At 40.7% G+C, this 18,384-nt stretch overlaps 1 protein-coding gene across 1 annotated transcript in view; it reads right to left on the bottom strand.

Annotated features, from left to right (window-relative positions):
- Positions 1–428: 428 nt before the first annotated feature.
- Positions 429–18,384, bottom strand: part of LOC124115459 (protocadherin Fat 4-like) — a 57,968-nt gene continuing 40,012 nt past the window's right edge. The window contains exons 28-45 of the mRNA XM_048381599.1: positions 18,202–18,321; positions 15,619–17,094; positions 14,721–14,898; positions 14,030–14,124; positions 13,650–13,790; positions 12,627–12,756; positions 11,991–12,284; positions 11,423–11,562; positions 9,100–9,277; positions 7,522–7,751; positions 6,152–6,331; positions 5,234–5,372; positions 4,584–4,708; positions 3,980–4,104; positions 2,954–3,127; positions 2,208–2,373; positions 1,614–1,663; positions 429–907 (exon numbers count right to left, since the gene is read on the bottom strand). Coding sequence (XP_048237556.1) covers positions 829–907; positions 1,614–1,663; positions 2,208–2,373; positions 2,954–3,127; positions 3,980–4,104; positions 4,584–4,708; positions 5,234–5,372; positions 6,152–6,331; positions 7,522–7,751; positions 9,100–9,277; positions 11,423–11,562; positions 11,991–12,284; positions 12,627–12,756; positions 13,650–13,790; positions 14,030–14,124; positions 14,721–14,898; positions 15,619–17,094; positions 18,202–18,321 — 4,020 coding nt within the window. The 3' untranslated portion in view covers positions 429–828. The remainder of the gene's footprint in view (positions 908–1,613; positions 1,664–2,207; positions 2,374–2,953; positions 3,128–3,979; positions 4,105–4,583; positions 4,709–5,233; positions 5,373–6,151; positions 6,332–7,521; positions 7,752–9,099; positions 9,278–11,422; positions 11,563–11,990; positions 12,285–12,626; positions 12,757–13,649; positions 13,791–14,029; positions 14,125–14,720; positions 14,899–15,618; positions 17,095–18,201; positions 18,322–18,384) is intronic.

The following is an 18,384-nucleotide window of genomic DNA, read 5'->3' as shown; positions in this document are numbered from 1 at the left end:
ACTCACAACACCCGATAATTCCTTGGTGTGGATTCATTTGAATATTATTGTTAACATTCGAGAATTCTAGCAGTTCAAAAGAAGTGACGTTAATTCTAGTTCTAAAGGCTTATACTATAAACATTTAAAGGACATTCCGGTTCTCGATAAATATCTTCTATTGCCAAAACGAATAGCAATTCCAATACTACGATTTCGAACCTGTAATCATAATTTACCTAATGAGACTGGACGATGGAAAAATATTCCAAAGGAAAATAGAACTTGTAAGTTATGTAATTCCCCATCTATTGCTGATGAATTTCACTACTTATTCAGATGTAATTATTTTAAAAGAGAGAGGCGAACATTTCTCTCACCAAATTATACTGAATGGCCAAATATTATAAAATCTGTAGAACTCTTATCAACAACAAACACACAGGATCTAAAAAAATTTATTCGAGATTTATTGTAAAAATGTCCATTAGTATTAAAAATGCTAGGTAATCACATGTTGATATTAATTGCCATCTTGTCTGCTTTTTGTACATATGCATAATTATATATTGTAATATGCTCTTGTACCACCTTTTGTGGTTTCTGAGAATAAACTGATTCTGATTCTGATTCTGAAAATGATTTGTCAGCTGCCAGTTCTGGGTGATGCCAAACAAATTAAAGCGAGATAATCCCTCCATGTACGTTTCCAGAAGTCTACGATCAAGGTATCCCGTAGTATATTATTATGAGGCTACCCCTAGTATACAACGTCCTGTTTGCACACGCGGTGCTGCCGCACACACTGCCAAATGTTCCAGAGATGTTCTTAAATGTACGTGGAACACCCTACAGATGTCCCTTGTATCTGTCACTTGCGTCGTTCTGGATCGACTCGTAGTCTGGATCAGCGGCACTGTACGTGTGACTGCAACATTAACAACATATCAGAAATATGAAATATGTAAAACCACTTGCGAATATCACTGAAAGTATTCAATATAGCTAAATGCAGAAGAGCTGATGAAGGTTGAACACCCTGTGCCATCATCGATTGTTGTATCCATTTATAATATTTTCATAACTATTTAATCAGTTTCGGCAGTTAATAGGGACTGGCGTTGACGTTTTATATGATAATTACTATGTATTGACAGTAAACACACAGTCAAATCGATCCCACTTCCACGTGTCATTGGGGCGGTCGGGTAGCCTGGTGGTTAAAGCGTTCGCTCGTCACGCTGAAGACCCGGGTTCGATTCCCGACATGGGTACAATGTGTGAAGCCCATTTCTGGTGTCCCCCGCCGTGATATTGCTGGAATATTTCTAAAAGCGGCGTAAAACCATACTCACTCACTACACGTGTCATGGCGCTAATCAGTGAAAAAACAGGAGGTCGGGAAAGATTCAGTCACAGCACGTATTAGGTGGAAAATATTCGAAGTAACAATTGGGTAGATAGATGAAGAAAGGCATTTCCTTTTATTATGGGCGCGAAAACATATGCTACCCCATCACATGTGTTGAAACAAATGATGGAAAAGATACAGTGTTTTAAAGAAGGAGTGGACCAGCCCAATGGATGCTATCAATTGTGCTTGTGTAAGTATATTGTATGTGTTTTGACCTTACCTTCGCTGAGTACCACCCGTCTTGCTTAGGGAACCATAATCAATGTAAAACTGGAACAAATACGAAGTGGTTGGAATAGAAATGTGAGCACCTGGGTAGGGGGTTAAATTATCTAAAACTGACACAGAACTTGAATAACATTACATCTACACTTCTGTTATTACTATTCGTACATTGCATTAAACATATAAATAATAACTAGCTATGCAGGTGTATTACGCATTACTCTAATCAGTTAATTACTTATTTACTTCGATAAGGTCAGCTATATAGATGAATTACGTATTACTTTGATCAGACCACCTATATAGATAAATTACGTATTATTTTGCAAGGCCGTAGTTACCTTTTTTTGGGGGGGGGGGGAGGGGGGGGGCAACTGCCTCCCACCCGGCTGGCTACGGCACTGCTTTGGTGAGATTAGCTATACAGGTGAAGTACTTATCAGAACAGCTGTACAGGCTAGTAACTCACTACTTTCCTCAAACCAGCTTAACAGACCAACACTAGTAACTTACTATTTCACTCAGATTAGCTATACAGGTGAATTACTTATTCCTCTAATCAGATCAGCTTAACAGGCTAATAACTCACAACTTCACTCAGATCATCAATACTAGTGTACGGCCGTGCCTCTCTGTAGTCCCGGTCAACACTTGACCTTGCATACCGCATGCGCTGTCCATTCTGATCCACCGTCGATGAGAGCACGGTGTTGGTGCAATATAGCTGACTCAGTAACTTCCGTGACATGCACAGTCTGGGTATGAGATAGACATACATATTGATTTGCCTTTCACATGATGTTACGCCGCATACAGTATATACGTTATAAATCAGTAACCGTATGTGAAGCAATAATTTATTTTACATTCAATACTGGTAATTGTTCAGTCAGTTGCTTTGATAATACTTTCTGAAAGTATTTGTTCAAAATTTGACGCATCAGGTACAAAAATTATGTCCGATGCAATTCCCTTTTTTGACTTGTACCATATGTTCTCGTGTTTTTTTCAGGTGGGCAATTGACTTGCCTTTGCGTGAGTTTGTGACGGTTGCCACCGGTGGGGCAGGACACGCTCACCTTTTTTGCGAACACCTCATATCCTCACAATTTGATAGTGATTTATAAACTCATGCTCATGATATAGTCGGAATCGTGCAATCGACACTGCTTTTAGCCAAAACTTCTATTGTTTATGGACAGGGTTTTGTTGCTTTAAATAAAAGTTAACGTTTACTTTTTGCAAACTATATAGACCGGTTTGTCTTGGATGTCAAATCACTGTATATGTGATCGAGTCGCTTTACTCACAAGATCAATAAGAGCAATATCTTACTTAACAGCCAACACAATGGCTACAACAACAGCAGCAACCAGTAGGCCAGCGACCACACCAACGACGACCGGATACACCTTGTTTATCTCAGTCTGAATCTGGAGATTTAATTCATTTGAGGAGTAGCACTGTCTGGCGTCAGAGCCTTCCTGTCTGATGATGATGACACACGTGCTGTGCACAGACAAAGAAACCTATACAGATCTTTAACAGGGTCCGACCGATGATCAATGATGAGTGTCAGTTACAACAGGATCTAATGCGTACCACTCCTTCACAGAGCAGATGTATAACGTTGCAAATAATTATAGCAAGTATTTGTTCCAAAAAGAGAAAGTCACGAAATGGCTGAAATATTGCCGATGTGACTTTAAATATTAACTCACTCACTCACTCATTCCAAAAAGAGATACCAGAGCACTTTTGATGCGATGCATCAACACGGCGCTAATCTATTTGTTCGTCAATTATATTTGCAATAAAATAATTTGCACAAAATATTTAATCAACACAGGCATGTTTAAAACAATGCAAACACTGTTGGCTTAAATTCATTTCCTGTTTTACATTTTGAGTGAGGCAGGCTGTCATGAAAACAAACTCCATGCAGGACAAAACCTTGTACAACAGAAGGTGAGTTGAGTTGAGGTGAGGTGTGATGGAGTTTAACGTCGCGTTCAAGATTATTACACTTGTAACGCGCACGCGTGTGTGTGTCTACTCGTACTCGTCCGGACTACTGTCGGTTTTATAGTGCTAGCCCACTGAAATACCATGCCGTACTTTCGCACGGATACACCACTTAGACACAGTATACTAACACCGAGCCGACCAGTCCATGTGTTATCCCCTCAATGCCAAGCGCCAGGCAGGGTAAAACAAACACCAGAATTTAATGTCTTTTGGTATGACCCGCTCGGGAATCGAACCATCGACCTTCCGATTTCATGGCAGACACTCTATCCACAAGACCACGGAGGCGGTCTTGAACATGCAACAAGGTAAGAACTATGATATGTAACAGACCTGGATTTCGATACAAATCCGCTGTCCACCGCTTCTACAGTGAGGTTCATAACGGGAGGAATTGTACTGTCAACGTCATACTGGAGGGAAAGAACTCCAGACGCTCTGTCTACATGGAATAAATCCTGCAATGTAAAACCATTATGAAGGTTTTGTATAACGTTTGTATAACATTGTATTAGGGACCAGTTCTTAAGGTATTTGAGGACACGGGTGGCCCAGTCGTTTAAGGCGTGGCAGTACGCTGTGCAGAGTTGCTGACCCTTGGACACGCCAGAAACCTATCATTATGGGTTCCAAGCCCGGTTGGCCTCGATAATGTACCTAGGGTTGTTAACACCATACCCGTGATCGTGGATTTCTTAGACCTGCACCACTTTGGGCTTTCCTCCAATATTAAGCTGACATGCCGGGAAATAACTGGAAAACGCGGCGTTAAACCAAATTCACTCATTCACTTAAGATATTTCGTGATGTGAAATTGTGTCATGTTATTAAACAGGCATACATGTACAGATGGTTTGAAGTGTGACGAATTACATTCCTTCCTATCAATGCAATCATCATCCCAGTGTTGTAATGGCCCGGTGCCGTGGATACCTACCCTGACGTTGCCAGATACAATGGAATATGTAATGTTATCGCCGTCTCCGTCAGTTGCGTTGAACTCTGGGATGAGAATCGTTGTGTGCTGACGGGATGTTGACGAGATGTTTGCCTCGTATAAATCTATACAATGAGCAACAAGAGTAAATGTAACAACATGTAAAAGCGAATATAAGTGTCCATAGGATATAACCGAAAATTGGAAATATATGTGTAAACAATATCACATTGGGGGAGAAAATTTGTGAATGTCAACTTCTTTATTGTGAGGAACAGGGGAAATCATTTCACCTGATGAAGGCGTAAGCATTTACTCAGAAAAGTTGTGTTCTTCATAATAAAGAAATTGATATCCATAAACTCTCATCCTTATGTGTATCACTTCTAAATGCCTTTCAAAGACTTAATATTACATTGTACACAAATGTCATGATAGGAACCTAGAAATGGTAGGTGAAAAGGTTCATAAAGTTGATTCAATGTATAGTTTACACAATGACACTTTCAATCACATCTTCATGGACATTTTATCAAAATGCATTTCATATACGGCACATGCTCGCACGATGACTTGTGTAAGTTAAGACTAAAAGTTGGCTATATTGAGCGTTAGGCAATACAGATATACCTTCATAGACACATACTTACCTTGTGTGAATGTTGGTGCATGAGAGTTTTGCAACTGCTTGACGTGAATTATAATCAGAGCGGACGTGTTTTGCTGAGTAAGCCGGGTAATGTTGGACACGCCATGGAGGATGGAGCCATCAGACACGCTCACCATCAGCTGTTGCCATGCGTTATGACATGAAGAGACATGCAAATTACTGACGCAATCATGCCAAATACACTGGCTGATTGTTTGTTGATTAACGTCACAATCAGCAATATTCAGCTATAATAATAATAATAATAATAATAATAATAATAATAAAAATAATAATAATCGCGTTAGGACCAGACAATCCAGTGAGTGACATCGTGAGCATTGACATACGTAATTGAGGTACGATGACATGCATCATCCAAATGTAGCGAGCCAGACCCGATCCCGTTAATCACCTCTTACGACAAGCATGGGATGAGGAAGACGAAATCTAACCCGGATCATCACGGGGTCAATCAACTACTGACACAATCAAATCAGATGTTTAGAAACATGAAACACTGACAGGAAGTTCCTATAGGGTTTATTTGTCTGAAATATCGTCTTCTTGTCATGGGGATTTAAGGACAACAAGTCGTTATGTCTGACACATTTGTGAACCGGTGACCCGATTTCTAAACAGACAATTGAGAGTCTAGATTGGCGATATGTTTCATTGTCATTGGCAATATCACGTGATCTGTACAGAATCAAATGATCAAATTGATATGAGTGGAGATGTTTAATATTTGCGTAACAACAAGTTTATCATTTAATTTTTATTTAAAGTTATGCTAATGCATTTGTAAGGATTAAATTTATTATTAGCATCCTGAATAGTAAAGTTCACAACAAGTCCGTGATGTGATAATTATAAATGTGATACATGTATGGTCATACACATATCAACATCAACGTACCTGTATTGTGTAGACCTCAACTCCTTCCTTGACCAAAGGTTCTCTAACTGTAAGTTGACCGGAGGTGTCTACAGAGATGCACCTATTGGCTATGACCGGTCTGTACACGGCAGAAGACATTGCTGGGTCGTCGTTGTCGTAGGATGCAACACGGCCAATCACGTGACCCACATGAGTTGTCTTATAGAAAATGTCATGTTAATGTCAAACAAGGTAAATTGTTGTATTTATGCTTTTTCCACACCAACCATGATACTTGTGGCTTATCATTGTAGAATGGTCGTCACATTGACGTTCTTATGCTCGATTATAGCTAAAATGGATCGAATTATCAGTAAACCGCCCGCATGTTATCAAGAATCAGCGGGCCACTGTAACTTGATAATGCCCTCATATGACGACGGGCCATTATCACGCCCCTTGTCAGGTAACGTTATAGGGTAGGTATAGGAGACGTCACGTTAAATAGTGACGCCATCTGGTTTGTTCTATGACGTTTCCATATTTGTAAAAGTGGGTCAGTGACATTTGTGTTGATTGCAGTAAATGTTTCAAAACCGATATTGTTGTTTCTTTTTATTTGATACAAAATTCCATCCATTTTAGCTATAATAACGGTAACGCTATTTTTCAGGGCATTATCATTTGCAGAAGCCCTCGGTCTTTTCAACTGCCCTCCTTCGTCGGGCAGTTAATGGAAGACCTCAGGCTTCTGCAAATGATAATGCCCTGAAAAATAGCGTCAACCCGAGGTTCAAAACTATAAGCGTCTGATTAAACAGACGGTTTGACTGTCACACAAAGACGGAAGCTAATGTTCATGGGAATTACTTCTTTTCCATACATTGTACGTAGGCAGTATCAAATAATGAGATTAACCAATGTAGTTTGGGAAAGGTCGATTGCACGTCAAATCCTCTAGACGTTTCAACTTCAGGTTTGCAGCAAGATCTAGATGTTACACTGCCTCTCATGCATGCGGGTAAAGTACACTGTCGAAAAGCCAGTGTTACAGCGGCTATTATCGTGATATCGGAACCCTATTTAAAAACATTGGAATTAATCCATGCATCTCACTATCTTTGCAACTACCAATTGAAGTATTCGCGTGAAATAATATCAAGGAAGAACGACGCTAAATCTAAGACCGAAACATCACCCTGAGCTTTCTGTTCCATGTTCAAGTTAGCAACCTTAGTCTACAGGTAGCTTTACATTAAACACATAGATTTTCATCTCATAAATATACTAAGTCAGGGGATACCGAAAATATTTCGCATCAATAGCGTCAAGCCATCTTTTAAAAATCAGATATTTTTGTATATTGATAATTTTACGGAAACATTATGCTATAAACAGGTATCCCTGACCTGGGTGGTGACAAATGTCTGTATCTGTTGCGCCGGTGTGAATACGGGCACGTTGTCATTGATGTCATCTACAGTGACGTTGATGACGGCGGTGTCCCTCCTGGTCAGAGACACGCCCTCACTCACTGTGACGTACAGCAGCATCATGCCCCCCGTCACCTCCCGGTCTACCGGCCGCGTCTGACTCACCATGCCGTTGCTGTTGTTGATTCGGAAGTAGTCGGAGAACTCTGCCACAAGAGAAGCAACCGAACTTTGGAGGCTGTTGTTATCAGTGATTAAAGGATTATCGTTGAGATACCAATTTCCAGTCTCGACACTATAATTACGGATCTGACATTGGTACTCCGTTTCTTTTTGATAGGGTAAGATTAAACGAGAATTTGAGATAGCTTGAACGAGAATTTGAGATAGCTGATGGATAAAGCGGTACTGATTGATCGCTTCTGTGTATAGTCGGGACCTAGCATATCTAGGTACACAGTCATGGAAATTTGATCTTCAGCTGGAAATGCAATTTTACATGCAGATTCTACTAAGGTCACAACAAATCAATTCCTGGCTCGGAATCTCCAAATCCATACCTAAGATAAAACAGTTATAAATCATAATTAATCTGCCAAGCTCAACTGATGTAAACAAAGGCTTGGTAATTATCCATCACTTTATGACATATCAATATCTGCCAATTTTCATTGAATAAGTCCCATACCCTAATTTTAAGATAAAAACCCAAAACGAATATTCAATTGGGTACAGCATTATGGGTACAGCATAGGCAAAGTTTATGTTGCGGTTACAATCTACCTTAAAGAATTCAAATTCAGAAAACTCCATGAAGCCATCAACATCAAAAGACACCAACCATGATCAAGGCTATTGTATGCCAATGCGTACCATCAATTTATCGAAGACCCCAATCAGTTATAATCCCTTTGCTTACACCATTGACCTCACCGGTTACGATGTTTAGCATATATCACCCCTTTTGTGTACAATGTACATAACAGTCTTCTCCACTCCATTGTAAGTACATCCTGTATAAACACTGCCTCACACCTGTATATATACTTGTCAACCATACTTTGTATATCACTTGCTTGATAACGCTGTAAAGAACATACACCGAAACATCGTTCCGAATTGGAATAAAAAAGTTATTCATCCATATGGACCGCCTCCGTGGTCTAATGGTAGAGCGTCCGCCCCTGTCTGGTGCTCGGCATGAAGGGGGTAAAACAAGGACTGGTCGGCTCGGAGTCAGTATACTGTGTCTGAGTGGGGTATTCATGTTAAACTGCGGCATGGTATCTCAGTGTGCTAGCACTATAAATCGGAATCAGTCCGGACTAGTACAAGCAGCCACACACACACACAAACACACACGGACACACACGCACGCACGCACGCACGCACGCACACACGCACGCACACACACACACACACACACATGCATGCACGTCGCTATATAAGTGCAATAATCTTGGACGCGACGTTAAACCCCATTTCACCTCACTTGTTCATCCATATGTCTTATCATTAATGTTAATGTTGAAGTACAGTATGTGTGCTGCTCACCTCCGGCCTGTAGTGTGTAGTTGTATTCCTGTGTGCTGGCGTTGCCCTGGATGTGGAGATGCCCTGTTGTAACTACCTGCACGATGTCATTCAATGGCTCAGCCTCCTCTTTGACTGTAGCATCATATCGATGTTTCAGAAATCGAGGCCGAGGGTTGCCGAAAATGCTTATAACCACCTACAATTGTAAATATTATATGTCTGGTTAAAATCATTCTTGATATTTATAGTTTATTGGCAATAAAAAGAAATGAAAAATTGAAAGATTTATATATACACAATATTTATACACAATATCTCGTTACGGGCTCTTGTAGAGATTGCCATGTCCTGCACTAGCGGTTCGACACGGGTGGCCGAAAACGCCACATCCTACTGTATGGAGTCATGACCCGTAGCTACCAGATCGTTTGAATTCACAGTTCTTGGTTATGATGTATGGCGTGTCAGCGAGTTCACGATGTGCTTATAGTCGGTGATAGTAAAGTCACCGTGACACATGTCACAGACTATAAGCAATTCCTGAATTCGCTGACATGCGTCACGGTACCTTTACTTCGTCAATAAAAGCGACAGTCACTCATCAACTTTACAAGATGTGTCTACGCACACGAATTGTTATAAAACATGATATGTGTTCTTAATATATACTAAAATACTATTATCGTTAACAAATTATTTTGGAGATGTGATCATGATTTCAATGGCAAATTGATTGGTTTTAGGTATAAATATCCATGGGTGATCGAGCCAGTCACCTCACTGCATGGTGGTAACCATAAAACCCCGAGACATAGAAACCAGTAACACAGAAGCTCATCTTTATGAAGGCATGGCAACTTGCAGAGGCATGTACAAGACGTTATGTAAATAGCATACAAGTGAGTGAGTGAGTGAGTGAGTTGGGTTTAACGCCGCTTTTAACAGTATTCCAGTTATATCACGGCGTGTCAGCTTAATGTGGGAGGAAAGCCTGAAGTACTGCAGGTCTCAGACGTTTACCATCTCGATGTTTTGTGGTTTTGAAGAAGAAGAAGAAGAAGAAGGAGGAGGAGAAGAAGAAGAAGGAGAAGAATAAGAAGAAATGGGGACGGACAAAAGGACGTATGAAAACCCACGAGCTCACTTTAACAATATCAGGGTAATAGAGATAAACCAGATATATTATTAAAGTGTTTCATAACATAAAAACCATGAACAACTTGTGGCATATCGATAATGTATATATCAGCAGAAATATGAATTTATTATCCACGAACACGTTAAGGTATACAGTGTTTTCTCTTATTTAATTGTTTAAGTACGTTTGCGGAGGTGTTCAATGATTACGTACGTTTGCGGAGGTGGTCAATGTTTACATACGTTTGCGGAGTAGGTCAATGTTTACGTACGTTTGTGGAAGGGTTCAATGATTACGTACGTTTGCGGAGGTGTTCAATGTTAACGTACGTTTGTGGAGGTGTTCAATGTTTATGTACGTTTGCGGGGGTGGTCAAAGTTTACGTACGTTTGCGGAAGCGGTCAGTGTTTACGTACGTTTGCGGGTGTGTTCAATGTTTATGTACGTTTGTGGAGGTGGTCAATGTTTACATACGTTTGCGGAGGTGTTCAATGTTTACGTACGTTTGCGGAGGTGTTCAATGTTTACGTACGTTTCCGGAGGTGGTCAATGTTTACGTACGTTCGATTGTGGAGGTGTTCAATGCTTACGTACGTTTGCGGAGGTGGTCAATGTTTACGTACGTTTGCGGAGGTGGTCAATGTTTACGTACGTTTGTGGAGGTGTTCAATATTTATGTACGTTTGTGGAGGTGTTCAATGTTTACGTACGTTTGCGGAGGTGTTCAATGTTTACGTACGTTTGCGGAAATGGTCCATGCTAATGTTCGTTTGCGGAGGTGTTCAATGTTTACGTACGTTACCGGAGGTGATCAATGTTTACGTACGTTTGCGGAGGTTGTCAATGTTTACGTACGTTTGCGGAGTCGGTCAATGTTTACGTACGTTTGCGGTGGTGGTCAATGTTTATGTACGTTTGTGGAGGTGTTCAATGTTTACGTACGTTTGCGGAGGTGGTCAATGTTTACGTACGTTTGCGGAGATGGTCAGTGTTTACGTACGTTTGTTGAGGTGTTTAATGCTTACGTACGTTTGCGGAGGTGGTCAATGTTTACGTACGTTTCTGGAGGTGTTCAATGTTTACGTACGTTTGCGGAGGTGGTCAATGTTTACGTAAGTTTGTGGAGGTGGTCAATGTTAATGTACGTTTGTGGAGGTGTTCAATGTTTACGTATGTTTGCGGAGATGGTCAATGTTTACGTACGTTTGCGGAGGTGTTCAATGGAGTGTCGGACTGTGGCATATCTACTGCGAGAACAGTCAGTGTCACTGTTGGAGGCAAGGACCACAGAGGATGCTTGACGGTTATTATCCCGGTAGATGCGTCAATGCTGAAATTCATTTCTGTTGAGAAAAAGTAATATTTCCTTAAATCATTAATGAGACACTGTGAAACACATAAAGAAATAGAGAGTTGGGATTAACGCCACTTGGAACAGTATTCCAGTTATATTACAGCGTGTCAGCTTAATGTGGGAGGAAAGGCCGAAATGATCTATTGCGGCGCCGTCCGTAACTTAACCAACTATGATAGTTGACTTGAGATAAAATTTACATGTTATAATACGCGCCATGTAACTCGTCGGGGAAGATTATCTCTTCATACGAAATAAAAACAAATCAAAATATATGATTACTGTACAACTTTGTTTACTTACTGTTCTGTGATCTTATACAAATATTATGTGTCACCCAAAGGACGAAACAAGTTGAGTGTCCTCACTCAAACCATACATTTTCAGGAATGCAACTTATATTCTACTGTAGCTTACTGTATGCATTGATAAGGGAGTACGTGACGACCCCGTTCCCAGCGGTATCGCTGTCGATGGCTACTACGGCGTCAGTAACTACGGAGCCCACTGCAGCATCATGACTGATGTTGACTGTATAAGGAATATTCTTAAATTCAGGTGCATTGTCGTTGACGTCATCCACGTAGATATTTACGAAGGTTCTGGCATTCATGCTGTTACCGTAGACTGGACTATCGGAGGCTGTCGCGATGCAGCAGTAGTTTCGTTTTGTCTCATAGTCGAGTTTACTATTTACACCGATATCGCCATCTGTGAGAAGAGCAAATATATAATTTGTTTATCTATTCAAAACGTCGACGCCAGAGAATAATCGGTCTCGATCATATGCCAAAACAGATTCCATTGGGCGTTATAGACAAACAAGCGATAGAAATTATACGAAATGATCGTTGAAAATCAGTTATGACACCAGGTGTTCGCAGGAAGGGTAAGCGTGTCATGCTCTACAGGAAACACCCGCCACACACACAATTTTCTCACACAGCGTTTTTGTTTTGCCTACAACCGTACCCAGCAATTCTCCTCCCATACGACGGGATAAATCATAACTAGAAACAGACATGACGTATTGACATATTTGGTATTCATTACTTTCTGATACGTAGAAGGGGCAGTTTCCTCGTTCTCCAACAGCAACCATAGTCCTGTTGTAAATCACATGTCCGTTCGTAGAATGGTCTAAATCTCTGTCGTACGCCCTCAAAGGAATACTCCCATGTACCTGCCGACAACAAATATAGCAAGGTGACCTTCAAACAAAGGGTGGAACTCTAAACAAAGTTTAAATACAATACAAAAGATTGGGTCCCCTACATTGTATTGCCGGGATTCGCTGTGCAGAGTTGCGTCCCTTGAGCACACCAGTAACCTATGATTGTGGGTTCAAATCACGGTTCGCCCCGACTATGTTTCTAGGATTGTCAGCACCATACCCGTGCTCGTGGGTTTCAGCGAAGTGGTAAACGTCTGAAACCTGCATCACTTCGGGCTTTCCTCCCACATTAAGCTGACATGCCGAGATATAACTGTAATACTGTTAATAGCGGCGTTAAACCCAACTCACTCACTCACTCACAGTTATCACGAATACCACGCCCTTGTACATATACATGAAAAACACCAACGCCAGATAATACTCTCGATTATCTTCCGCCAGAGATTCCATTGGATGCAAAGAGTGAGTGAGTGGGTGAGTTTGGTTTAGCGCCGCTTTTAACAATATTCCAGTTATATCCCGGCGTGTCAGCTTAATGTGGAAGGAAAGCCCAAAGTGATGCAGGTCTCAGACGTTTACCAGTTCGGTGAAACCCACGAGCACGGGTATGGTGCTGACAAACCTAGAAACATAATTGGGGCGAACCGTGATTCGAACCCACAATCACAGGTTTCTGGCGTGCCCAAGGGACGCAACTCTGCACAGCGAATCGCGTCGCCTTAGACGATTGGGCCACCCGTGCCCCCTTGGATGCAAAGAAACACATGTGATGAAAATGATTTGAATGGATCACTGAAAACCAGTGACTAAGCTAATGAAAAAAGGACAAAGTACACTAAGAACAAGAGACGAGCATATAGTTAACTGACGACGAAAGTAGCTGTACAACAGGATCTTACCTTCTCATTAACTTCAGCATTTTCCTTCACATGAAAGGTGTATCTGTGTTGGGTAAATTCAGGAGCGTTGTCATTGACGTCCACGAGGACGATGTGTAATGTTGTCGACGACGTCAGTGGCGGATCTCCCTGATCACTGGCCTACACAACATACTGAGTTATTTACAAAATTGTTCCGGTTTTGGAAAAATGAAGTTTCTCGCGCCTAGACATTTAACCAATGACATTCATTTCATATAAAATAGCGGTGTTAACAAAATGAACTTTTTATGTAAGTCTTTTAATTAAGTTTCTAGACATTTTACCGACCATTTATTGCGACACAGACGTGTAATACAATAGAACGTTTCTGTTCAAATTTAGTTGAAGTAAATTCTTACTGTAACCCGCAGAAGACGAACACTGCTATTTCCAGAATCAACATCCAACATCCGGGCTACTCTCACAATTCCAGTCTGCTCTCCGATTGTAAAGTCTTCAGCAACATTATAGTCAGACAAAATATACGACTTTAATAAATATCCGTCAAATAAATATAGAATAGGATATTTTAAACTGACATTTGGGGCATGACAGGTAAATAATCATCAGTTAGGTAATCATTAAACAAATGTAAACAAAAATACTATTGTACCAATATTGTTCGAGTTAGATAAACATTGTTATTTCTTTCTAAAATATGAATTTTCGTGAAGGGGTCCTTCGAGCAGATATCAAGTAATCCGTAGTTCGAGATGTGATCTGTCAGGACCATATTTAAATACTCCATCATAAACCATGGATCGACTTATCCATAGTTTCATGGTATGGAGTATGCCAGGACCATACAAAGGAACATTCATCATATATCAAGACTTCTGTAGTTCGAGATATGGATTATACCAGGGACACACCAAGAAACACCATTAACAACATACGGCGTTATCCGTAGTTCGAAAGACACGACATCGTACCCTAGTGCTTAGACGGGTGATGTCATGATCATATCAAGCAACACCGTAATCAGCCACACATCGAGTTACAGGAGTTCGAATTAACGCTGTTCTAGTGTAGTAGCATCTTAATACGTACCTGCATGAGGTGACAGCGTGTAGGTCACATTGCCGTTGGCTCCGGCATCAGGGTCGGTGGTATTAACAACAATCACTTCAGTGTCTATTGCTACACTCTCTTTCAGATAGACTTGTTGGTGGTTGTCTGTTTGGAAACGTGGTTTGTTGTCATTGACGTCACTAACACTGATATTTACCTGTAAATTGAATGAGCATGTTTGGTTTAACGCCGCTTCGAACAATATTTCAGTTAAACCAAGGGCTTAGATTTAGTGTACGCGAAAACGCTGAACAGATGAAAATCGTTTGTCAATCTGGTGAAACACTCGAACAGGAAAACCAAGCAACACAATCAGGGCGATAATTAGTGTAATTCGAACCCCTAAACTAAGGGTCCCGACTTTGCACATCGACTACATCACCTCCCCATAGGGCGCATCAAGGAAGTTACCATAGTACCCACATTCCAAAAAGTGGAATACCCTGACCCGCAAGTCATTGTAAAGGTAATAATCATTTATCAGTGATCATCTATTTGTTTGTTTGTTGTTTAACACCGCAATGTCCCAGCTATATGACTCGAGTCTGGACCAGACAATCCAGTGACTGACATCATGGGCATCCATTTACGCCAATGGGATACGATGACATGCATCAACCAAGTTAGCGAGCCTTACTACCCGAATCCCTTAGTCGCCTCTTACGACAAGCACTGACTGCTAAACACCAAAACGTTATCAGTGAATAGACAGGACCTAGCAAGACCAGTTGACATAAGAAATAAATATTTTAAATGTTGTCACATATGCAGACAATTATCAATAACCGATAAACAAGCACAGATACGTGAGTGTCAAACTCACATTACCTATCTATGGATAGACAGATAAATGCACAGATATTGCACCCTGACTCACAAGAGCAAGATCGTAATCACTTCCATTCGTCAATTGGGCTCTGATCATCAGCTGATGAAGAGATTTCTTCTCTCGGTCAAACTGGTCTCTGTAAAATAAACTTCCCGTGCTTGCGTTCAATATGAATGGTCCACTTGTTTCCACAAGTGTGTATGTGATCTTCTGCACAGGATTTACGTTTGTATTGATCATACCTATTGCCTTTGTTGAGTAGTTTCTGTTCTCAATAACAGTGAAGGGGACCTCATTGTGCGGATAACCTATTAGAACCGGACGTGGGCGAGACGAATTGAGCAAAGACGTTTGTATAGTCAATAAGTGTATTACTACTTGCGCTGTCGCTGAGTTTGGTGGGGACCCTCCGTCCTTAGCTGTGACGTTAAATGTGTAGTTACCAACAGAAGGTGCCTGTGAACTTACTGTGCGAACAACATTACCAGCAACTGTGAAATACTGAGAAAGGTTCTGACTGTGTGTATAAAATGTGATTTCTCCATATTTTCCAGAATCGGCGTCTGAGACATCAAGCACAAGCACTGGCTTGTTAGCAGCCCAGTGAGATTTCAAAAACCATATTTCAAACACAGATTTAGAGAAAATAGGTTTGTTATCGTTGACATCTTGTACATCGACGACAACAATCGTGGACGCACTTCTCACAGGCTTCCCCGAATCCACAGCAAAGACGGTCAAGGTGTGCTTCATCTGAGCTTCGAAATCCAGGGGCTGTTTACACCAAATATCTCCAGTGGAGCTGTTGATCTTGAAAAATTTACTTGACAAGTTGTAGGTTACTGTCTTGTTTATATCGGCATCTTCTGCCATTATAGTAATGTTTAGAGATTTGCACGTCTTATTTTCCGGATATGTTGTAATAATAGGAAGGTTATTTTTAAATCTTGGTGCGTTATCGTTCTCATCAAGCACGCTGACCGTAAAGTTTCGTAATGACTTAAGTTGCGGTTCACCGTGATCGAATGCTTCAAGTGAGATATTAATACTTCCGTAAACCTCTCTGTCCAGCTTCTCTGTTGTACAAAGAACGCCAGTTTGCTGCCCTATCTCAAAATACCCTTTTCCGCTTACTACAATGAAAGACACGTTTCCATTTGCACCTGAGTCCTCATCGGTAGCGCTTATGCTCTCTGAACAACACGTGTCTGCATTTTCTCGAATAGTTAAATGAGTTCCACTGTCGCTGTCAAATTCTGGGGCATTGTCGTTGATGTCGATCACGTGGACCTTGATGGAGGCGAAGCTTGTATTTCCACTTGATCTGTTCCTGTCGCCATCCTTGGCCACGAGATTAAGAACAAAATCTTGGATTGTTTCTCTGTCAAATGTCGTATTTGGGCTAATGTTTGCAGTTTTGCCATCGGTTGTGTCCACGCGAAAACTGTTCCGGTTTTGGCCAAACAAAGAAAAATGTGATGTTCCATTTTGGCCCTCATCGGGATCAAAGATCGTAACCTTTAGCTGGAAGAAGAATATCATGATGTCAGCACTTCACTCTACATTACATCCATTAATATAATGGAAAACTATTTGGCAGTGATGTTCAAGCCATTAATAAATGCTCCCAAAACAGTTATAATATTATAAACTGCAAGGCAAAAGAAAGTTTACACCGATGTTATTACTATGGAAAAGGTTTTCTCACCTTTCTCTACCGTTATCATGTGCTTCTATGAAACATACACACGAGCCTTGATTCCAATATATCAACAAATGAAACTGTTCACATGGCTTGATTAATCACACTTGAAAGTAGGCTTGAAATGTATGCAAGATTTGTAAACGCAATGCATACCCTCCCTGGCCTTACATTGTCACACTAAACTGCCGGGCAAACGAAAGTGTATATACACCCACGTTTGATGACGGTTAAATGAAACAAACAGGAAATGGGTATTCGATGGTGGTGTATTTGATACAGGTAAGTATTTGTGTTTTGGACCTTGGGTTTTCAGTGTTTCGGTGACTGTTTTCAGGCTATAACATTTTGATAAGTGTGTATGTTTCTTTGCCCGGCAGTTAACATGTATCATAAAAAGTCATATCTTAACACACAGTAGTTAACATACACTTAACTATACATTGAAGAGTAATGTAGAAGTACCATTAATAAGCGTATCAAAGGAATGAGATAAATCGACCAGGAAGGTAAAATACAGTCGAACACCGTTGTCTCGAAGCGCTGGGTACCCAGGAAATAATTGGACTTCTCAGAGGTTCGACAGCTATGAATCAGTTGAAGACGCCGTATTGTGTGCAGGTCATTGCATGTATACTTGATAAAATCATAGCTTGTGCTAAGTTTGGTTTGAAAAACAACAACACTATAAGGACTATAAATTGAGTTCGAGACAACCGGGAATTCGACACATCCAGGTTTAAATAGTAATAAATGCGGTACAAGTATGGGAGGTGAGTTCGACACAAACGGGGATTCGACAGGTCCATGTTCGGAACAACCCGGTTCGACTGTAGAATGATTGAGTCACATTGTGAGTGTTCACATATGTATTCAAGGGACTAAAGGTGTTGGCGATAACCGACATATAAGAATAGTACATGTCTTACCACAACTTTGCCAATCGCTGAAGCATCGTTTTCCAATAAATAAATGTCATATGAACTGGAGTCAAACTGAGGAGTGTGGTCATTGATGTCATCTATTACTACACGTAGCGTCCCAAGAATCTAAAAGGAAACCAAGTAAATGACGCATAACACATTTCAAAGAAGGAATATTATTAACATTTA

Source organism: Haliotis rufescens, unplaced genomic scaffold, assembly GCF_023055435.1.
Source record: "Haliotis rufescens isolate VD_foot unplaced genomic scaffold, xgHalRufe1.0.p SCAF_4, whole genome shotgun sequence".
In the NCBI taxonomy this organism is placed as follows: domain Eukaryota; kingdom Metazoa; phylum Mollusca; class Gastropoda; order Lepetellida; family Haliotidae; genus Haliotis; species Haliotis rufescens.
This window is presented reverse-complemented; position numbering and strand designations above follow the sequence as displayed.